This window comes from Ruditapes philippinarum, unplaced genomic scaffold (assembly GCF_026571515.1).
Source record: "Ruditapes philippinarum isolate M1 unplaced genomic scaffold, ASM2657151v2 ctg814_1_1_1_1, whole genome shotgun sequence".
Classification (NCBI taxonomy): domain Eukaryota; kingdom Metazoa; phylum Mollusca; class Bivalvia; order Venerida; family Veneridae; genus Ruditapes; species Ruditapes philippinarum.
In genome coordinates this window covers 24,495-48,883 of record NW_026853158.1, presented here as the reverse complement: position 1 = coordinate 48,883, position 24,389 = coordinate 24,495, and the positions used below count along the sequence as shown (strand labels likewise).

Genomic DNA, 24,389 nt, shown 5'->3' with positions numbered 1-24,389 from the left:
GTTTCCTGTTGTCACAATATGAAACCCCGGGAAAAACTAACCAATGAACAAGCATCTGAATATGATATTTCTGTCGCTTTCCCTTTCTCTTCTGTCACAATAAGTAATCAAAAATGAGCCAATCAATGGGCATGCTCTAGAGTGCGGGTAACTAATACCTGCACTCCAGTTAACGCACCATGCATGTAATGTATTCGATTTAACTCTGACACATTTTCAACAGAAAGGTCCCCAAACTATGATACACTAATTAATTAATTAATTACAACGATAACATGATAATTATAACATGTGTTGCCAAGCGATAACATGAGGTACTGTAAAGCGATGCCATTGTAAAGTGTGAGCACAATGTATTGTAATTTGATAATTACGAAATATGTAATAGGAAGGCGTCGAAACACGAGGCTAACTGATTTGTACGAGGGGGCGTAGCCCAGAATATTAATCAGATTGCCGAGTGTCTTGATATTCTTTCTCTTTTGTATCATAGTCAAACATAGAAACATCTTCATTGTTATCACAATAACATGAAAAAGTAACATCTGCATATGATATTTCTATCAATTTCTCTTTCTCTTCCGTAATAATAAGTAAACCCAAGCACAAATGGGCCAATCAATGGGCTCCAGTTAACGCACAGTGCATGTATATTTATACGATTTAACTCGGACACAAATTCAACAGAAACGTCCACAATCTATGATACAATGTAAAGTGATAGTTTGAGAGAATGTAAGGCGATAACATAAACAATAATTATAACAATATTATTAAGAACAGCAAATTGATATCAGAAGATTCCACTGGGTATTGTAAAGTGGTAACATGACGCAATTTGAAACGATAACATGAGGTACTGTAAAGCGATAACATGAGCTAATGTATAATAATAAGATAAGGGGATGTAAAACGACCACATTGAGTTATGTAAAACAAGAGCATGAGGTGATGTAAAATTTGTAAAAACAATAACATTTTGTACTGCAATAATAACGATAACACGAGGTAATGTAAAGCAATAATATGAACTAATGCATAATAATAAGATAAGGGGATGTAAAACGACCACATTGGGTTATGTATAACAAGAGCATGAGGTGATGTAGAATTTGTAAAAACAATCACATTAAGTACTGCAATAATAAAACATGAGGGGCTGTTAGTCAGTAACATAATGAACTATAAAGTTACTGTAAAAATGATAACCTTGGTACTGTAAAGGGATAACATAAGATTATGTAAAGTGTTAACATGACTGTTAAGTGACAATATGTGGTCAAGTAAATCGAAAACATGATATGTTTTACTTTATCTGATTTCCTTTTAATAACTCATATTATCGCTTCACTGTACCCAAAATAATCTCTTTACATTATCTTATGTCATCACTTTACAGTACTTAATTTACAAAACCTTATGCTATTGCTTATAGTATTACTTCATGCTATCTCTTCAATTCATGATCTTTTCGCTTTAAAGTACCTTATGTTTCTTTAAATCGAAAAAAATGATAAAATGAAGTGATAACATGAAGTAATATAACCGACAACATGGTTAAATGCTTACTTATAACATATAGTAATGTTGGTGTAAAGCGATAACATGAGGTCCTGTTAATCGATGAGTAGCTTATTATACTTCTTTTCAGTAGATCATGTTATCGCATTACAGTATCATATGATATTGTTTCACAGTGTCTAATATAATCGCTTAATAGTTATTCAAGATATATATAAATAAGTCAGGATGCTATTACTTTGAAATAACTCATGTTATTGCTAGAAACAAAGACCAAAAAACTTGCCATAAATATTGTTGTCTCCGTGACATAAACTGGTATTAAGACGGAAACGGTGACTTAAATGGTTGTGCGCTGGATTTTGCAGAAATATTATAAGACAATGACGTCAAGTCTGCGACGACATTTCAATATCTGTTTTGTTTAATCAAAGGTATCCTATCACTCTGTTCAAGACTTATCAATAAGTGATACCTCATGTTTATTGTGATAATGTGTAATGAAAAATTATTTCAAGAAGTTGCACGGACTTAGCCTATGTTGTGACATTGTTGCGTCAGGCCATTCAACCAAGATCAGAATGAAATGCCAGCTGGATTTGTTGACTTGTAAAGAATGCCTGAATTTGTTCGCTGAACAATGCAGAAACCTCGTTATCAAGCATGTAGAAAAACTAATAATTTTGGAAGTAAATATAATTGATTTTGAAAACAAAATGAAAAAATGAAATTGTGAAAAATAACTTTTTGTCTTTCTGACAACAGGAATGTCCCCCACATCACGATATTTGTGAACAATGATAAAAGGCGCTCGTAAGTGCAGGATTTTAGATTCCATAAGAAAATTGTCATCGATTGAAAAGTCGTGTACTTTTAAGGCACATTATGCATCAGAAACAGATAGAATTTTAGTTATTTGGAAAGGGAAAACTCGAGTTTTATAACATGCGTGTTATGTTTAGTGCATGTTGGATGTTAATTATCTGAAGAGAGTAGCGATTAATTTGAAAATATGTCATAAAAGTATCAATGTAAACAAAGAAGTTTATTGACTTCCATATAAAATACAAAATCACTATGACTGTATAATTGCCAATATGCAACAGAAGAAAAAGATTGTTCAGGTTATTGGCAAACATGTAGCATTTTGGAAACTATAAAAATACAGCAAATCTAAAAAGCTTTTGAAAAAATAAGAGTTAACTCATTTTTGGGGCATAATAGGTCTTTAAGAAAAAAGGTAAAAACACAATCATTAGGAATAACAATGCCGATAATTAGAAGTTAGATTGTTTGCCACAATTTTGACGCGTCGCGATACATTATAGCTTTGGATGTCGATTTTTTTATGGTGGCTGATTTGTGACTTTTGTGCGTCCGTTGTCGCTAGACAATACAAAACAATATCGTAATCGCCTTTTGTCAATCGGCATTGCAAACGCACGTGTTACATTAGTCAGCGTTATTTTTCATGTTGCTTCTGCGCTTGGTTTTTGAGCTAGGCATCAATCATGCCTTGTCGAATGCTTACCGTTGGGTCGCAAGTCATACCAGGCGATTAAGCCAATTCTTTCCATTTGACGCGACAAAGTGTTGTAAAATCAGCACTATAATTTTAAGAATATCAGCCATTTATATTAAAATTAATATAAGGGTTTTAAAAGAAATTATATTTAATTTTAAAAAACACTCAGTTGCTTCATGTTTAATTATTATTATTAAGTTTTTGACAAGTTTTATGGCCTTTATAAATGGTGTTTTATATAATATATAACCCGAGACAACATGCGAGGGTTATATTGCAAACAATCGTTTATAAATGGCCATATAACCCGTCAAGAAGTTATATAACAAATCTATGATGCTGCACACTTTCTTTTCAAAGGCAAAAATTAGATTTCTTCGTATATAATTTTTTCATGTATATTATTAGTTATAAAGATTTTTGACAGGTTATATGGCTCTATATAAACGGCTCGGGTTATATTGCAAAAAAAAACCCGTTTAAATGCGGTCATATAACCTGTTAGGAATAATATAACGAATTTATAATACAGAAACTTCTATTTATGAAAAAAGTGAGATTTTATCATAAATTGAAAGAGCCATAATTATATAATGTTGTAAAAATAAAACGCGGCACGGTTATATGAACCAACGCGTTTACATGCAGTATATATCAAAAACTATAATCAATTTAAATACCAACAAAAAAAAGCAGCATTAAAAACTTTCAGTATTATGAAACACTTATGTTTAAAAGCCTAATAATAGCAAACATTCATTTCTTTAACTCGCCATATACTGTCAAATGTTTATAACTTATACTATACATTAATGTCAAGCTTAAAATCATATCAGTTACTATCTTACAGATAAACAATTACATCCATATAAATATTGACCTCGGTTTCAGTGATGTTAACCTTATATTTAACCTTACAATATCGAACTAAAAATAGATAATCTGATAAAACCATCATCGACGTAATAATCTAATCTTGTATTTATATTAACTGCAATTGTTTATATTGGTAAAATTTTACCCTGTGCAAAAATCAGATTTAAACAATTCTTTTAACATGTAGAATTTTAAAGAACTTTATTGTTCCTTATCAAGTATGCTGTGGTGTCTTTGTTTATTTATACTTTTTGCACGAGTTTCTCGTGTTGATTCAGAAGGACCTAAAGAGTGTTTGCCGAACGATTTACAGGGGTGTTCGTGCAAGTTTTCTGACGATAGTGGAATTATTGATCTGACAAGTCTTGGGACATCCGATAATACACCAAGGTAAATATTTGAATTATTGAAATCAAATATTTGAAGTGTCCACACATTTTTCACAACATTACAGATTTAATTAAATTTTGTGAAACATTACATGTGATTTTTGATAAAGTGGAAGAAAAAAAACACACTTATTTTTACCTGATTTCTAGGGGAAAACTAAACTATGATTTTAAAAGAATATTCAAGATGGGCAGATGCCTTTATATGATACTGCTATAGAATGGAAAAGCCTTGATTATGTAAAGCATAAGGCCATGCTTTTTAATTAAGAATTAACATCACTTACACTTCAGTATTTATATAGATAAAGAGTTAAAACTAGCTGATATATATACAAGAAAAAACCCACATCATCTTATTCAAGAGGGCTATTTCTAATTTATCAGTACATTCATTTCGATCTACTTGGAGTACTTCAGTCAATATTATGTAAACGCTTAATATGCTTCTTCACTGACTAAGAGTACTTTGACATTTTTGAACTTTTTGAGTATCATTTCAGATTCAAAGATGTTCAAGGACAAGATAGTAATGTTTACTCATTCAGCGCGTGCAATGCCTTTACAGAAGGAAAATGTGTTAATGCCGCTGTAAGGGTTTTTAACGTCACAATTTTATCCTAATTAATGATGTATGTTACATTATATACAATATATATTAACCCATTACTTCATATACACGCCTTTTAACGCCTTTTTCACCCCCCCCTTTTTGTTGTCTCAAATGATGAAAAAATGCCTTATTTAGGGCCCAAACACTTGTTTTTGTTTGAGAAATGTTGTTAAAAAAGTGACCTCTTTTTCGGCGCGGCCCCCCAACCAAAAGATACATCAGGGGGTTGCCAGAAGGGGGATGTGCCCCCTTCTGTTTGGGGGGTTTGAAGGGGGGCGGAGTCCCCCTCATCGCCAAGAAAATTTTGGACTTGTGAGAGGCTGTAAATGACCCCAGATTGATCATAAGGTAATGTGTAACCAACGCTAAAAAGCATTTGACTCTATCTCAATCCATTGAGAAGTTGCAGCACTTTGAAATCAATTTTGATGGAAAAAATCAACGCAAACTAGTGATTTTTTGGCAATTTTGAGATGTCCCCTCGTTGCCATGGTAACAGAAAATTTAAGCCTGAGCATGTTGTTTCAAGGGCAATGGTCCAGTCAACATTTGTGCCAAGTTTGATTAGTGTTGAAGCAGTTTTTATAGTATTATAGCAATTTGAACTTGTAACGGGAGACTTTTCAATGAAAACAGCCATTTTTCACAAAATGCTCATGAAGTAATGGGTTAATGATGGTTTAAATTTTTGTTTATCTTATATTTATCATGATTTGCATAAAACACTCACTTATTATATACTATCCTACCTCAGTTGAGTCCCTTTAATGTAATCCTCGCGAGATTTCACGGAGCTTGAACGCTTCCCAAAAGTCGTCCCCTTTAATCAACCCACACAAATTTATTTATATTGAAAAAAAAATCCAATCCTATTAGAATTTCTGAAAAAAAAAGAGTATCTTACAGACACTTTCCAAAGAAATTTGCTAGCTGAGTTTTTCAGGTCTTGCACCGGTTAGTTTTTTTAAACGCTGCATGTTATCATTTATTCATCATTTATTCATGTGTATTTTAAGATGTGCATGCAAGAAGAGGGTTATCAAACAGTGATTGGGGAGCCCGGGAGAACATTGTTCAAGTACGATCCTGGAACCGAGAGTGTAACGGCCGCATATGTGGTCAGAGGTAGCCTTATAATGTAAGTAACTCTGTCAACTTTCTATACATTTTAGATGTGTCATTTATCCACATATTATGTGAGACATCTGTCTAAACTATGATATGTGTTTGTTATTTTGAATTGTTATATGATATGTGACAAATATACATCTATGTTATAGGTGCCAAATATCTGAACATGCTACATGTGTTGGCTTATTATATATGTTATAGTGTTTATATGTATAGGCTATCTATATACGTTATGTATGTAAACAATCTAGGTATGCTATCTTTGTAAATTATTCATATATGTTATAAATGTCAGCAATTTATATCTAACAGTTTTATATGTGTAAGCTATCTATATATGTTATATGTGTAAGTTATCTATAAATATTTGTGTAAGCTATCTATCTATGTTATTTATTACAGCTTTCTATACACGGTATATATGAAAGCTGACTATAATTGTTACATATGTTAACTATTGATATGTTATATGTGTAAGTTTTTATAAGTGTTATATGTGTAAGTAATCTATATACGTTGTATGTGTCAGATATCGATAACATATATTACATATGTCAGCTATCTTGATATGTTTTATGTTGAATCTTATAAATATGTTACACTGGCTGCCATGCAAGAAATCTATATATATGCTTTATGTGTCAGCTTTTTATTTTTTGATATGTGTCAGCTATCTATATATGTTATATGTGTCAGCAATATGTATATGATATGTCTGTCAGCTATCGATGTTATTTGTTTTATGTATACTGAAAGAAATAAGTTTAGCAAGTTCTGTAGGGGTACATATAGATTTAGGGACAATGTATGTATACATGTTTTATGCGGTTATAATGTCTAGCTTGACCTATACCATAGATTCCCTGTACAGTTTTACGCATCTATGGTGATGATACGTCAAAACGTGTAGTAACTGGTAAACCATGGAGAGCACGTGCAGCACGAAATCTGTCATGTATAAAATCCAAACGTAATATAGCCTTGTCAGTCTTATACCATAAACAAATTAACCACATTTAATTTTGGAAATTATTCAATGGGACGTCATATGGCTATTGGCATGCTAAATGCTGGAATGACCGCGCGGGAAGTTGCACGACAATTTCACGTAAGCGAATCGACTAATAGTCGTCTCAAAACTAGATATCATCTCACAGGGGATGTAAAAGATATGCTACGTTCTGGTAGACCACGAAAATCAACGTTTGCAGAAGACCGTTATATTGTTGTGACGTCACGGCGAAATCGATGAATGTCTAGTCGCCATAGGAACTCTGGAACAGGACCGCATATTGCGGCGCATAAATCCGAATCCGTACCGGCTTTACATATTGTTTGTCCGACCTTTGAATATCTTTTCATATTATGCGAGCGGGTGGTCTTTAATTATCTAATCTCAATTAAATATAATCTGCTAATTTAAAAATCAGTCAAATATACGGTATATTGAAAAAAGAAAAGGAGTGACATCCGCCATTTGCCGCAACGTTCGGCGTAAGTTACCCCCCTTGATATGCTTGATTTTTGTTTTAATTTTTCTAGTAATGAATACGAGATGAGTGCCTAAAATATTTATCTATGGATCATGTTTAAATATTCCTTTTTTCAGTTAGACAAAATCAGTTGGACCATATTACTAAAGTGTCTGTTTTCTCCATTTTAACAAATCAATACACGAATACGCCCGTTATAATGCCGCCTATACATGTCAACACGTGTACAAACAATAAACCGTTAACGTTATATCCGGACGATACCTGATAGTTGACAAAAATAACGGGAACAAAATTCTGAAAAAATAGTAATCAATTGTAGCCAAAGGGGAAAAACTCATGCCGAAAACGTTGCGGCAAATGGCGGATGTCACTCCTTGTCTTTTTTTATAATACCGTAAAATTTGACCAATTTTAAAAGAGACAGATTGGGTTCAATTGATAATATATTTTTTGAGTCCATACACTCGGATAATACTAAAAGATATTTAGATGTAGCAGAAACGTATTTAAAAACCGTTACAAGATCGAAAATATACGCCGCAATCTGCGGTCCCGTTCTCGAGTTCCTATGCTAGTCGCAGGTTGGCTCATCACCTCAGAAATTCTACCGGTACTAGAATTTGTGACAGGACAGTGCGCAATAGACTTCACGCTGCCAGACTCCGTGGACCTCGACAGAATCCAGAGAATTCAATATCTGTTTTCGATTTACAAATGGAATTAAAAGCTTGAAGATGTATGTCATTGAGTTTTTGTTCAATGAAATATAAACATATCAAAATATTATATTTTATACGAACTTGCTAAACTTTTTTCTTTCAGTATATATTAGTTATCGATTTACGTTATATTTGTTAGCTGTCTGTATATGTCATCTGTGTATCAGCTTTCTATATATTTATGTTTTATGTGTCAGCTATGCATATATGTTATTATGTATATCAAATATCTACATATGTTGTCAGCTTTGTTTCAATACATATATTGTCAGTTCTGTATTGTTGTATTGTTAGTTTTATCTTTTATAAATTTGTCAGTTGCCTATCTTTATATATGTTAGTTTCGTTTGTTACAATTTAAGGTTTAAAATTAATTGAACATATATCTTACAGGGTATCTGAAGTTGAGTTGGTCTGTGATCCGGCCGCGTGTGATCCTGTATTTTTACCTCAAGGACAATCAACTGTAGGCCTTTTCGTAAGTTTTCTCATTTTCTATTATTTTATGAAATGTTTTAGATGTATTCATTTCTGCTTTATATGCCAAAGGTTAAAAGTATATCATTTTTGTTAGTTTTAATAGTATATTCTGACATTTGATGCTTATTTTTTTTTTGAAAATCAATCAAACTGAAAAATGAATAACAGATATGTATCGTACTTCTACATGTTACTCGAATGAAGTGTGAATTATATAACAATCTAATTTATTTGTGTAATGATAATAATTATGGCTATTGAAATAACGAAACAACAAAAATAACAATAAAAGTCAAAAAAATATAATTGCTTTTTGTTTTTGTTTTGAAGAATTTCCAGCTCACTCATGTTTGCGCGTGTCCTGGACTATGCAACGAGAAGGGACCGATCAACTGTGTTCCAAAGTCCGGCACCGGAAGTGGTTTAGGTTTCGGCTATGTATTTATAATTGTGTAAGTTATTTTCGATCAGTGACATTATGCTCATCTACTTCGTTGTCGGGTTAAGCTGAACTGGACCAATGCTTGATAATAAAAAAAGTCTTAGGATAATATATAACAACTGCCCAGAATATTAGAAGACTGTCCCACTCGTTTTATTAACAGAAAGCTTACAATGCATTTGAGAATTTTCTTCTGTGAGTCAATTAAAAAAAAAAAGATGAAATAATAAAAAAAAGATAAAAAAGAATTAAAGTCGTGTATTTTGATCTGGATCATTTGTCTTGACAAGACCCTATGCTCTTATAAACACATTTACTTTTTAATTCAATTCTTTGGATCATTTGTGAAACGCTCGTTTAAAAGGCTTTTTGTCTAAACGGTTTGATTCCGGGAGTATGCTTTTTTATTTTCTTACTATTTTTTTTCCCACAGAATATTTGCAAAATATCCAAAAGAAAAATATATGCATACGGTATGTTTCAAATGTATAACAAATGCATCCGGTATTTATGCAAATTAGTAATTTAATATTACAATATGAACTGGTTAATTACCAATCAGCATAACTAAAATAAAACAGAAATATAGATATGCATTTTTACTCCCGATTTTAAAGGACCTCTGTTGAGGTTTTTGACATGACGGGGCTGTCATTATACATGTATTTTACAAAAAATATTATATCATTTGTTTCAGGTCTGGACCAATAATATTTTCAAACCAGATTAACCATTTTAATCGTGACCTCCAGGCTTTAATGCTTTATTTCAAATCGGGCAAAAAAATCGCATAAAATCATTTTTTTTCCATTTAATGCTCAGTAAATTCCTTTATTGTCTTTTTGTATGTTTTCGTAATAAGCGTCTTAGTTGATACATACATGTATAACAATTTAAGATTTTATAATTTAGGCCTTTGGATATTAGTTGAGCTTCTTTAAAGTAACGCTGTGTACGTATTATTATTTTTATTCATAACTGTACTTTAGCATTCTTTTTTTTTCAATTATGCTTTCAGATGCTTATGTATTGCGTTAATGTATTTTGCTGTTGGTACTGTATTCCAAAAAGTAAAGTACAAAGCGACTGGAACCGATCTCGTTCCGAACAAAGACAGGTGGAAAGGTTTATTTGGTCTAATAACTGTAAGTCTTACATTTTCACTACACCATGACTTTTGCAGTGTTTGCCCTTAACGATATTGCTCGGCTTTACACATTGTGGCACACATTTGAAGCTTTACCTGGATTCGAACTGATACCTTCCGAATACTTGCCTGTATCTCAATAAAGCAATACTCTACCCGACAATTATATGACAACTTCTCCATTCGAAACCTAGGTGGAGAATGGTCGGCATTTAGCGTATTTGTGATAATCCTAAATTTCCAATCAAATTGTATAACCCGGACCTCTTCTCTAACTAGATAAAAATCTCGCATCTAAGACCCGTATAGTTATTAAATGTAATTAATTGCCTCGGTGAGATGCCGTTTTATGTACAAAGCATTGTTAATTTCATGCAAACAACAATATCAAAAACATATCAGAATGCAGGAGAACTTTGATTCTGTAAAGCATATATCTCAGAAAAATCACTATGAATTAACCGGTGAATGAAAACTATGAAACATCTACGTCTTATGTATTAGGATTCAGTGGTTTAGATTTGTTAATAGAATTTGATTTTCTTTTTTCATATTGCAGCTTGGATTTAGATTTACCTTCAGCAAGTGTTTGCCAAAGAAATACCAGTATAATGACATAAATTGAACAGTCTCAACGCTTCATTTGTGCGACTTATTCATCAAAGGAAGATAACAGAAAATTAACTGGAAAAAATTAAGATTATTTTGTTAATATTATTGTTATATACATATAAACATTAAGATTTTGCAATGAAATCCGACAAAACAAACTTACATTATTATAAGAGATTAGGTTTATGTGAAGCAAAAACAACTCTAAAACACTCAAACACATGACTTTTTAAAGACTATTTTTTTGTTTTAAATTGTTATGTCATTATTTTATGAGCAATGATATTCTGTTTTTTTCTAGCATTGTACCAGATATAATGCCAAAAAAAAAATTAAAAATTAAATTCACTTACATTAATTTATTGTTGAATTAAGTCGAGTATTCGTCATAATTCATTATTAGATGACAATATAAATTGACATTATATGACATCAATTATTATAATAGTCAATTATATGACATTTTTCATTATGATAATCAATTTTATGACATGGTTCATTATTATAGTCAATTACATGTTATGAATTACTGTATAAGTGGTTAATTTGCGACGTGGAAATATTTGCGATTTTTCGCGATTCGAAATCTTTTGCAAATATATGATGGCGCAAAAATTATTTCTTTTTTCGCAAACTTTCTTCTATAATTTGAAAACATGATTTTTACATCATCTTACATAAATAAGTTTGACTGTTCAGGTACTGAAATTAATTTTCCTCATTGCTTGTTGTTTATGTTTGGTCTTAAAAAATCACAAGTGTTTTAATGAAACAAAATATATGTTAATAACACAGTAGGTTATTCATATAACAAAATAATGTTTTAGAATATGACAAAAATTGTGTGATCAAGTCTTATCAAACAAACAATGATATCATATACAGTATAAAATTTAAGAAATCATATTTGCCCGCAAAATGTCCACTTTTTAACATACGCAATTTTTTTGTTAAACATAAATATCCACTAATACAGTATATGACACTGCCCATAACTATTGTCAATTATATGACATCTTATTATAGTCTATTATATCACATCTAATTATAGTCAATTATATGACATCGTTCGCTTTTGTAGTTAAATATATTGTCGTTGTTCATAAATATAGTCAAATTTATGCCATTGTTTATTATAAAATATCGATATTTAAGAGAAAGTTGTATTTACAAAACAACCATCTTACCTTAAATATTATTTTTCTTTTACAATTTTGTTCTATTTTCTATGCTGGGATTGCGTCGGTTTTGTTGATGCTTGTAAAGTTAAGCACAGACAAGATTTGATAATTATCTAGCTCATGGGTTTGGTCACTAGAAAATAGGTTACCGATAAACGTCATAGAAAAATGTGTCTGTTTTACAGGATTGGTGTGTAAAATAGTTTTGAATTTTGTTTTTATTTCCAAAAAATGAACCGCATTCATTGGCTTATCTGTACAGCTTTAATTTGAACGACGCATGAACAATGTGTTTATACAAGTTTAAAGAGTGCGTACGTGCGTGTATGTTTGTTTGTTTTGTGGTTGCATACATCTTGTAATTTCATTAATGCACTTTTTTATTAGAAGGGAGACAACACCGGAAATATCATAATGTTCATGCCAGTAATAGTTTTCTCCCTTTACAAGTAAGGTAATATTTCGGAGTTCATTTCCATAATACAATTTAGTTTTTTATTAAAAAATATATATATGAACAAGTCATACCAGTCTGAAAGTATCATGCTTTTTGTAATCCCTATCATTGATAAATTCAATTGGCTAAACCATTTGTTTTATGCTGATCAGATAACAAGATGGTTATTTATTTGGTTAGGCTTTAAATGAAACAGAAACTTTTGACGATTATATTTTGACTTTCCAGCTTTGCTACTAGATACTTCTCTTCTTGCATTGTTAATATCGCCTGGTAAACCAGGCGTTCAACTTCTCTTTACGTATACAATTTAATATGCAGTTCATAATCAGTAACCTTATATGCTGACGATGATTTTTGAATGCACGAGGGGTTTTTTGAAACTTTCTTGAAAGTGTTGAAGTCTTTTGAGAGGAATGATGCCTCAGAGTAAAAACGTGAGTCTGAAAGATGCACAATATATCATGCCCTCTAGCAAGGTCACGCCTCTAGCTCCTACTACTAATACTAGTATTATAACAATGAAGTTCCGCAATAAATCAAATACCGCCCTTAATTAGCTGTATGAACGATAGAACATCCGTTGTGTCACAGAACTAGTGCAAGGCCACGTCATTATTAAGAAAGCCACTAAGGTGTTCCAATATGAATCTGTACATGCTGACTTAATGATATAACACTTAATTCCCTAGGGATGGCAAGGGGTGGTTTCAGATTTAAATGCTACTTTAACCCACGTAGACATACTTAATACGGAGGTTCATCAGTAGTAAGTGTAAAAGACAGATAGCTATATCCTTGTGTTACAATGATAAGATATGTCGTGTCCTGAAACAAGCCTTATTAAAGGTAGGCCAAAAATGTTTATAGATAAGGAATCCGACAATAGTTAAACGGATGTAAGTGACCTTTCCGATATTTTGAAATAATTCAGTTTAATGTCAACACAGTACTGACGTTTTGAAAAGTATTTAAAGGAGGGATTATAGTGCCAAATGCGCATTGAAACATAGTAAAAATAAGCTAAGGATAGTTCTAATGTAAGTAGAGTCTTTGATATTGATTTCAACATTTGTTTGTTTTTATAAGTTATCTAAATTGTTTTAATGTCATTAAATTAACCAGTTTAAAGTCTATGGAAGTAAGGTGATAATGAATAAAAACAAAAACGCCTGAGTTACATAGAATCATGATTCTATTTTAATATAAAAAACAGATATAAAAGTTTGGAAAAACATTCAACATATAATCATGCATTTAGCTTTGTCCTTCCTTTGAGAACCATCGTTCTTCCTGATGATGTCAACATCAACCCCCATCGACCACACCCGAACAAATTTTATTCTTATTGAAAAGAAGACAAAAAAAGTTATACAATGGGAGTTTCACCTTGACATGTCAAATATAAGAACACAAATTTTTAAAATGTTTATAATTCAGAATTTGAAGATAAACCATTTGATGTCTAATCGTATGTTCTATCTGTTGAGAGAGACAACGTGCCGAATGTCATGTCGTCAAATTTACACTTCAATATCTTATGATTTATTGGCTTGAACTTAAAAAAAACATATTTGAAGGTGGTACCTTCTTTTCCTCCTCGTTACCTTTCGACATACAAAAAAACACAACATTAAAATGAAAAAAAAGTACTGCTTAATTTCATATCAGTGATAAATAACATATAAACCGATTAATAATAATATGTAACTTTTATCATTGTATAGTAATTTGTACTCGCATTTCGTACAGTTTGCAGACATATATCGTGTACAAATAAAACAAAAAGGAGTACAATAATGCTAGTATTATTTGGCCTCCTAGCGGCCGCCCATGTTACCATGGCAACGACAAAAGTTACTGGGTATGTATAAGATTACATTTTTGAAATATGAATGATAATTATGCGGCTGATTGTAATGTCAACAGTTAATACGTCAGAGAATAATTATTATTAACTTTTTACTGGTTAGAGTACAATGTTAAGTTACCTTTTTTGACACAAAATAGACGTCGTAAAGCTGTACCATGCAGTGCATTTTGGGATGCTAAATTATTTATCTAAGACAGCTTTAAAAAAGCCAAACGGTTGATCGCATAAAATCCAATCAAATCACGTAATTATTTCTTGTACATAATCTGTAGGACTGACTTAGAACTCAAATAGAAGAAATAAATATATTTCTGTTGAAATGAATAATTGATCATTTTGATCTTAATGAACTATATTCATTTTATTTCATTCTATACAGGACTCACTGGATAGTGTTTCCAGATAAGTATACCCCTGGGGCATCTCTTCCGCTAACTTTTAATTTCTATAACACTTCCGGTGTTGATATTTTGGTTCAAGTGGATCTCATACGTGACGATCACCATCGCGTGGCAACAGTTAGGCATACATTCCAGGGAGGTAAGCGGAAAGTTATTCTTTACCTTTGTTATCTCCCTTTGTTTAAATGAGAAATTATTAACAAAAGAAGTACTGGTGATATAACAAATTATTCAAACGGGCTGTCACGGGTCTATATTAATTATTTTATTAAAAAAAAATGTTATTTACCGTTTTACATTTTCATTGACGACGAAAAAAAGTCATACTTTGAAATGTTATCTTTGTGCAATATGCTGCAATTCAAACGTGACTGATTTTCATTTGGTAAAGTTTTTGCGATTTAATCTCGTGTATAAACGCAGCAACTGTCTGAATAACAAAGACTTGACAATTACAAATTAATTATATAGTGATAGAGTTGTACAATTCATTTATTTTCGTTTCAGCAAAATCTGAAATAATTCAACTACAGGTACGGTTCGTTTCCTCCTAACCAATGTTAAAAAATCTTCAAATTGTATTTAAAAAAGAAGAAAAGAAGAAGAAACAAAAAAAAACACACAACAGAAAAAACTTCTTTCTAAAATGTACCTAATTTAACTGTAAATTTCGAAATTGGCGTAAGATAAGCAATGGTCACCTCATTTAGCGGATAGCATAATCATTTGAAGAACGTATAATAGGAAGGTCTTATCAAAAGAAGTAAAGTATAAAGCATGAGCCGCGTCATGACAAAACCAACGTAATGTGTTTGCGGATCCAGACCAGCCTGTGATCAGCGCATTCTGATCAAGATCCGTGTTGTTCGCTATCATTTTCTCTTCTTGTAATAGAACTACTTGTAAGCGAACAGCACGAATCCTGATCAGAAGGCACGGATGCACAGGCTGGTCTGGATCCATGCTGGTCGCAAACCCATTATGTTGGTTTTGTCATGACGCGGCTAAATTATGAATCAATGACTACTAAATTATTTTTCCTACGAAGGTACCAAGCACTGGTGATGATCCGTATACATACACCGTGCTCATCAACGGGTTAAGTGGGGTGTATTTTCAAGAGCACGGGCTTATCCACTATGATTCCGGATCTATGCCTGAAAAATTTGCAATTCACATACAGACGGACAAAGGCATTTATAAACCTGGGCAGACGGGTAAGTGAACGTTTTGAACGACAGATTTATTTTCTATAAACAATACATAAGAATCAAATCTTTAGTTGGGAATCAGTTATTAAGATAACAAAAATATAGTTTAGTTTAAAGATACATTAGGCCTTAATTTTACTTCTATAGAAAGGGTAAATATGAATTTTGTAACGGTTAAATAATGGTTTTAGGGAAATGTTAGATGCTTGTTACCTGAAAAAAGAAGCGATAAAAGTAAAAAATTATGTCATTTAAGTAGTTAAATGTAAACAAAATAGTATTTTGACCTCTATTTAAATATTAACTCACTATAACTGTTCTTATTGCCAAAACAGCAACAGTTAAAAAAGATGGTTACGGTAATTTGCAAAAGAGTAAATTTTTATACACTATAAAAGTACAACGACGTATAAAGTTTGGAGATATGAAAATAAAAGCAATAATCTATCATATATGTCAATCCATACAAACAATATAAATATATACCATTTGAAAAGAAAAGCATATGCATATAGATTTGACTATACACGATAACAACATAAGAAAACGGCCCGTTTCAGAAACAGTTTGAATATAATTAACTATTTATTTAGGGAATGTTTAATATGACTTGTTTGTGTATTGTTATTTAAATTTTAAACAAACAACTTCATAGTTTTTGGTAATTAAGAAAGCAAATGATTTGCAACAGTGTGGTGGAATAATCACTTTAGAGAAAAAGAATGAAAACAAACTGAAAATAAGTTCTTGTCCCGTTCCCCAATTTCCATTTGAGGCATCTTTAGCTTTTTTTTAAAAAATCGATCCAATTAATTCAATTGATATATTATAAAGACAATTTTTAGCCATGGATAAGTAATACATTGTTCATCGACAATATTTGAAATCATTCTTCTTTGTTTTCAGTTCGTTTCCGAACGTTCGGGATATCCTCGGACATGATGGTATACAGTGGTGATTTTAATATTACTATAAGCGTAAGTATTCTATGTAGACAGTTTAAAAATTTAGACAAAACTTCCTGGTGATACTCAAGATGTGTAGAGAGAAAAAGGGTAAATTAATAGATAAAAAAAATGAAATAAATAAATATGTCGACAATTATATGATGATGATGATGATAATTAATCATGAAATTATTAATACTTATAATGTAAATAACGATAATCACTGCGGTATACCGTACCCCGGATATTGCTCGATATTATGAGGACTTTCATCCCATTTCGCGACTTTGAACGAGAAAGGAGGTAAGTTCAGTGACGATATTTAGTCATTTGGAATTTGTTTGATATAAATTTTATAGAAAAACAAATACTTCGATAATTTCTCTAGTTGCTGAAACCCAAAAAATGTTGAGAAATAGCTTTGAAATGTAATTAGGAGGTAAAATCCGTCTGTTTGCTCACGTGATAAATGAGCTCGGATCAGTCAAATTTGATGTTTTTGTGCATTTACTTCTTTAAAAGAAAAACTTGAATCGAGTGAAATGTGATAATGATGATAATGTTTATGATGTAAATGTTCAATCAACAATAGAACCCCAGATGACAGTGCATTTTGAGAATAAATACACATGTCAGTGTACCGAGTATTGCGTTGGAGTTGCCCGATGGTGTCACGAGTATTGCTTTTTAGTGTAATGAGTATTGGTTATCAATAAAGAGTAAATGCAAGTAGTAAACACAAAGTATTTACCACATTTAATTTTAAATATTTCTTATTGTGTATACTTATTTACACTATAAGTGCAGAATATGCAGAGTTCGGAGGTACTTTACTGGAAACATCTGCAAATAATCCAGATTTTCATTCCTGCTCATGAAAAATCTCAGTCGAACGAACTCAGCAATTTTCTGTGTTTACAAAGTTCTCGTTGCTATCGAAGGATCAACCTTTCCAGAATTTGTTAATGAATATTGCATATCTTACTTTAAATAGTAAAAAAAGCATCCAAAGTGCATTAATGCTGCCTCAAGATTGTCAATATTAGATGGTATTGAGCAAGTGTGCCAATATCTATTATCAACCGACTTCCTACTATGCCAAAAATCCATATAAAGGTAACTTTCGGTCATTTTGTACCTGCACTCTAGCAACGGCAGACCGTCTGCACATGAAATGTTTTACGTCATTAGCAATGAGTTACCGTATGACTGCCGAGCGGGTACAGCTCAAAAAATCGAATAATGGATTTTGATAAGATTATGATAAAGGGCAGCAGATGCAATAAGAAGGTTATGTTCCTTATTACCTTTTACCTCATAAAGGCGTGTTTTAGGGCTGTCTTGTGCTGTCCTGTTTTTGTTTGGGGTCCGCCTGGACTCCTTGCCACTGGTTCGTGTTGCTGGGTCGTAGGGGGGTTGCGTTCATTGAACGCCGCCTTTCCTTTCCTTTTCTTGTTTATCATATTTGAAGGCTTTACACCCCACCCCTTTTGAGGCCTCAAATAGTGTAAAACATGCGCTATTTAGAAATTTTGAGTTTGAGAAATGTTGTTAAAAAGAGTGATCACTTTTTCGGCGCCACCCCCCCCCCCCCCATTAAAAAGGTACATCAAGGGGGTGCCACAGGGGGGTGCCCCTTCTGTTTGGGGGTTTGAAGTGGGACAGTAGCCCCTCTTATCGCCGAGAAGATTTGGGACTTGTGGGGGGGCTAAAAATGGCCTCAGGTACGATTTAAACGTACCGTGTAATCACGCCGAAAATCTTAGAAAACTTTAATTTGCATCAATATGAGAAAGTATGCTGCAGCCTTGAAATCAGTTTTGATGGGGAAAAAACCAACGCAAAAAAAAGAGATTTTTGGCAATATTTGAGACGTCCCTCCCCGTTGTTCATTGTAACTGGAAATTTTAAAATTGAGTGAAGGTTTGTTCCACAGGCTAATCGGTCCATGCCAATATTTGTGCCAGTTTTGATTGCAGTATTGAAGCATTTTTTTTTAGTTTCATAGCAGTTTTGAACTTGTAAAAGAGGCTTTAATCAATGAAAACCAGGTTTTTTTTCGCAATAACCCTGCTCATGCAGTAAAAGGTTAAGACGAAATTATCGGCATGCCTTGGACGGCATAAGCCCTCGGGCCAATATTTTACTAAGTGTGTTCGATAAGTTTCTTCTGTAAAAACCTATTATTAATGTCATCTAAATATGTTTTTTTCTTCTCCTTCTTTTCAGAGATGGGTCTCTCTTGAGACATGCATTTAAATATTTTTATCGTCAATTTTGATGGTTCTACCCTGCTCCCGACCCTGCTTCCGACCCTGCACACACTTTATTTCATCCATATTGTGATTTTCAATCAAATGGGAAATTAAATCTCTGTATTTGCCCGTTGGAAAAGAACAGTAATAAACACTGAAAATGCATTGTTGAATCTGAATATTTGAATAAATATCATATAAACAGTACATTATCAGCATAAGAATGTAATGGAATCGATAAACAGACGTGAAAAAATAGACAAAAATATCGATTTTCCATACTAGTGTGCTCATTTTTTTTTGCAAACAACTGTACATAAAGTTAAGGCTATTTTGCAAACTGTGTGTAATCACTTAAAATCAAACTGACATAATTCTTGTCCCGTTCCCTTTCCATTTGACTTTTACACTTTTTCTAAAAAAAGCCATACTTGAATTGTATATAAAAAAATTTTCCCTCGATTAATTTTTTAATTGGTAATTTTTAAAATTTTCTAACGATTTCATCGTTTTCCGAGGTTCGGTATTTCCTGTGGACAGATGGTTTTACAGGTAGTTTAATAATTTTACTAAATACCTGTAATACTTGTACGTCTTTTAGAGCAAAAACCCTTCCTGGATATATAAAACCGTTAGAAAAAAAGGTAAATTAATTAGATTGAAAAAAAAATCTGTCGTGAATTACTTGTTCTGTTCAAAATCCATAAAGGATGTAATTAAATTAGCAAATGTAAATACCGAGGATAATAGGAGGTTGTCCATCGACGACGACGAAGACGTAAACTAGAAGAATTAAGATGAAAACACCAAAGTAAAAAAAGACTCAACAACAGCATTAAAACACTCGAGTACGAATTCACTCGAGCACGAATGAAGAAAAATAAAACAAAACAAAATAAGTCATACATTTATAACTAGGTCTTATTTTTTCTATTTCTATTATTTTTATAAAGGATCCTAAAGGGAACATGATGAAAAAGATGACAAATGTATCGGAATCACAATGGGGAGTTGTTGAAGACTTCCTCGTCATGGACACAGAACCAGTTCTAGGAAAATGGAAAATTTCAGTCTGGACAAACAAACATGCGGTATAAATTTCATTATTTATCATTTAATTATTTCAGCCTCGACAAATAAACATTTGGTATAAAACAAACGTTTGGTATAACTTTAGCCTCGACGAATTAACATTTGGTATAAAACAACTATTTGGTGTAAGTTCAGCAACGACAAAAACACATTTGGTTTTAAACAAACATTTGGTTGAATTTCAGCCTCAACAAATGAACGTTGGGTATAAAACACACATTTGGTATAATTCAGCCACATAAAAAAACTGTGGTATAAAACAAATATTTGGCATAATGTTAGCTTCGACAAAAAGGATTTGGTATAAAACAAACATTTGGACAAAGAAAAACCTTTGGTATAAAAAAAACTTTTGATATAAATTCAGCCTCGACAAAAACGATTTGGTATAAAGCGAACTTTTGGTATAAGTTCAGCCTCGACAAAAAAGATTTGGTATAAAACAAACATTTGGTTACAGTCAGTCTCGACAAAAACCGATTTGGCATAAAACAAGCATTTGGTGTACTTTCAACCACGACAAAAATAGATTTGGTATAATACAAACATTTGGTGTAATATCAATCACGAAAAAAAAATTTGGTATAAAACAAACATAAAGTATAGTTCTTGTCTCGACGAACAAATTCGGTACAGAAAACTTTACAAGCCTGTAACGTTATTTGAAAATTTTAAACTTCCTATTTCGGAGTATTCAAGATTTCATTTATAAAATGGATATACTTTATTTCAGAGTGCACTTGAAGAAAAGTTTTTCACCGTCGACAAATATGGTAATACATTTTAAAAAGAGCGAATTTTTTTGTAAAGAAATGAAAATTAGATACTTCAGCTCTGAATAATTTTGGAATTTCTGGTACTGCACATATTTTGACTTAAAACACACGAAAAACATTTATGACAACATGTCATTCTATGATCTTCATGATTTTTGGTATTTGAGTTTGATAGATATATGTGAAAAAAACTCGGCTGTTATAACTGTCATTTCCCCCACTAACTTCAGTGCTACCGAAGTTCGAAGTGAGCGTAGAGTTACCTCCCTTTGTCGTAACCAGGGACAAGGAAATGCACGGCACTGTTAAAGCAAAGTAAGTACATAAACCTTTGACTACGAAAGACCTGTGTGGACATTTCAAGCTCATGAAGATGAAATCGTGAACTTGTGAATTTTCGTATGTTGGAAACCTGAATTCACGAAGTTAAAGGTTAATTCTCGAAGATGAAATTAGTAAAAAATGAAGTTAATATGTCATCACAAGTCTTTCGTATTTGACAGACATCGGTTGTTTTATGCACGTCTTTTAAAAAGTTATACAACGGCCCTGCATTAAAGAATTCTAGTGTACATATTGGCAGACATCGGTTGTTTTATGCACGTCTTTTACAAAAAAGTTTTACAACAGCCCTCCATTTAAGAGTTCTAGTGTTCATATTCATTTTTATATCGTGTGCCGCCATTTTTATCAAACCTTTTGAAATCTTAAATATAGAGTTGAAGAAAGAAGAATTGTATCTGTGTATTTATTAGAGAGGACATTCTTACGGAATACTGTTAGTGCCATCGTGGTTTTACTTTATAATCCAGCGGGCGCCGATGCGACAGGGCGATGACGACATTGCCATAGTGTGATAGCGACAGTGCGATAACGCGATGACGACAGTACGATAATACGACAATGCGAAAGTGCGACAATGCCGTCTCCATCGAGGTAACGCATTGTCGCTATTGCATTGTCGCATTATTGTACTGTTGTCATCGCGTTATTGTATTGTCGCAATCGCACTATCGTGTTATTGTCATCGCACAATCGCACTGTCATTCTATGGATTATAAAGTATAACTACGATAGCCCTAACGGTATTCCGTACATTCTGCACTGTTGTACTTGTACGTTTTTTATGCTGATGCTTAACGTATTTTACGCTGATGCTTATGATTATTTTATTCTTATTTGTACCACTTTTTTTACCTATGTGTCTTTTTATTTATGCAAAAAAATGTCCGTTTTAATCACAGATACACATATGGTAAGCCTGTAATAGGCACAGTAAAGTTATATGCTGACATTGACTACAGCAATACGCCATGGAAATATCATGGAGATGAAGTCATGGTTGAGGCTGCTTTTGATGTAAGTTTACATATTTGACCGATTTGTCTATGTTTCACACATCGTATGTACATTAAAGATCCTGTAACACATTTTTTCATGGTTTTATTTCAAAGATATGATGCTCAAATTAAGATTTGTTAATAATTTAAGTTCCAATGAGCATTATTTATAAAGATGTTACCGAATTTAAAATTTCATGTAAATAAAGGGAGGTAATTAGAAATTTATTTTCTATAAATTCTTAGCCATTAAGAAATGAATGCATATAATTTATTGATTAAATATAATGTGCATAAATATTTGCAGTACACATTTTACATATTCTTCGGTGTTTGAAAATTGTTTTATTTGCATAATTATATACATATAGAAAGAAGAAGAAGAAAATTTTATTTAACTTATACATATATTACATGTATCTCGTTATAGTTCAATACATATAAAATTTTTTGTCACGGTTGGTAAATGAAAGAGACTAATTAATGTTTCAGTTTATACAATATGGAGAATAAGCTCTAATAAACATGAATTAGATATTGAATAACAGCAATTTTTCACTAATAAAGTGTCTAACAGTGAATATAATGAATATAGTTATAGTCTTAAAGTCTAGGATATGAATTCAATAAATCATTTCTTTTCTTATTGGCTAAATAAATTAATTTGCTAAGATTGTTAAGAACAGATTTATTGTTTGACTTAAGCATTTCTATGAATTTGTACATACTGTGTCTATGACAAAAATAACGTTTAATTAATCGAATTCTTAATTCATGGTAAACACTGCATATAAGAATAAAATGATACTCGTCTTCAATCCTAGTTTCTAATATTTTGCAAGTGTGGTATACAAACACTAACAATATCAATCACATAACATACAGGATCTTTAAAACATTGAAAACTTCATACGACTATTCAAAAGTAAATTAACCCCTCATTGTTATTCAGGCCTTACTATTTTTTAAATGAATTTTGATCAAAATGCTTTTCAAGTGAATTGAATCAGTACCTCTAATTGCGTAAAATTACATTTACACTCGCACTGTGCATCCGTCTTTATGACTAAAATAGAAAAACAGAATCAATCCAGTTTTTATTCCCTATTCCATGTAATCCCATTTACATTTGATTAGTAGCGTTGTTTTGGAGCAATATAAATTGCATAATAAAGCTCGTCCGAACTAATAAATAATCTGTTAAAAGACACATAATGTTTCAGAAACGAATACATATTTCGATATTTAGAAAGTCAAAAAGTGGGTCTTGTAAACTTAAAATATAATTATCAAAGAGCTTTTAAGATGTTCATTCACCTGAATAAATTGCAAATATTGATCATAAAAGTAGCAAAATGTAAACAAAATAGTATCATGACTTTCATACAAAATACTTAATTACTACAACTGTACTAATTGCCAAAAGGAAACGCATGCAAAATATAGTTCAGCATTTTTGAAAACAAAGCTTTTGATAAATAAAAATTAAAGCTTTTCTTGGGCACAATGGACCTTTAAAATACTATATAATTGTTTTAATTACAGATCAATGGAGAAGCCAAATTTACAGTGCCTTTTAGCAGAATTACAAACGAGGTTGACCCGAATTCGTTCCAGCCACTTGTAGAAAAACTTGCAGGCTATCATCTTCTTATTAAAGCCTCAGTAACTGAGAGCATCAACAATATAACTAGAAATGCTTCATCACAGGTTTGTATATATTATATGCTATAAAGAATTTTGACAGGTTTTATGACCCTTTATAAAAGGTAATTTGAAGAAGAAAAAAACCGAGCTGCAAGGTGATGGTTATATTGCAAACAATCGTTTTTATACAGTCATATAACCTGTCCATAATTTTTGAAACGAATTTATGATACAGCAAACATCATCTTTTCAGAAAAA

The 24,389-nt window shown here is 32.0% G+C and overlaps 2 protein-coding genes across 3 annotated transcripts in view; both read left to right on the top strand.

Annotated features, from left to right (window-relative positions):
• The first annotated feature begins 4,015 nt into the window (after positions 1-4,015).
• On the top strand, positions 4,016-12,072 carry LOC132735324 (uncharacterized). Its single transcript, XM_060722268.1, has 7 exons — positions 4,016-4,312; positions 4,815-4,902; positions 5,941-6,062; positions 8,664-8,748; positions 9,081-9,202; positions 10,211-10,337; positions 10,899-12,072. The coding sequence occupies exons 1-7, from the start codon at positions 4,143-4,145 to the stop codon at positions 10,962-10,964; spliced, it is 780 nt and encodes a 259-aa protein (XP_060578251.1). The 5' UTR covers positions 4,016-4,142; the 3' UTR covers positions 10,965-12,072.
• Positions 12,073-13,610: 1,538 nt separating this feature from the next.
• Positions 13,611-24,389, top strand: part of LOC132735419 (CD109 antigen-like) — a 31,638-nt gene continuing 20,859 nt past the window's right edge. For both annotated transcript variants that reach the window (XM_060722365.1, XM_060722370.1), the window contains exons 1-11: positions 13,611-13,629; positions 14,342-14,453; positions 14,842-15,002; positions 15,371-15,396; positions 15,912-16,080; positions 16,981-17,051; positions 20,230-20,367; positions 21,102-21,141; positions 21,375-21,459; positions 22,389-22,503; positions 24,030-24,194. In XM_060722365.1, coding sequence (XP_060578348.1) covers positions 14,389-14,453; positions 14,842-15,002; positions 15,371-15,396; positions 15,912-16,080; positions 16,981-17,051; positions 20,230-20,367; positions 21,102-21,141; positions 21,375-21,459; positions 22,389-22,503; positions 24,030-24,194 — 1,035 coding nt within the window. In that variant the 5' untranslated portion in view covers positions 13,611-13,629; positions 14,342-14,388. The remainder of the gene's footprint in view (positions 13,630-14,341; positions 14,454-14,841; positions 15,003-15,370; positions 15,397-15,911; positions 16,081-16,980; positions 17,052-20,229; positions 20,368-21,101; positions 21,142-21,374; positions 21,460-22,388; positions 22,504-24,029; positions 24,195-24,389) is intronic.

Coding starts and splice junctions, on each gene's coding strand:
- LOC132735324 (XM_060722268.1), top strand. CDS start 4,143: ATGCTGTGGTGTCTTTGTTTATTTATACTTTTTGCACGAGTTTCTCGT. Junction 4,313..4,814: donor ACATCCGATAATACACCAAG/GTAAATATTTGA, acceptor GTATCATTTCAG/ATTCAAAGATGTTCAAGGAC. Junction 6,063..8,663: donor GTCAGAGGTAGCCTTATAAT/GTAAGTAACTCT, acceptor TATATCTTACAG/GGTATCTGAAGTTGAGTTGG.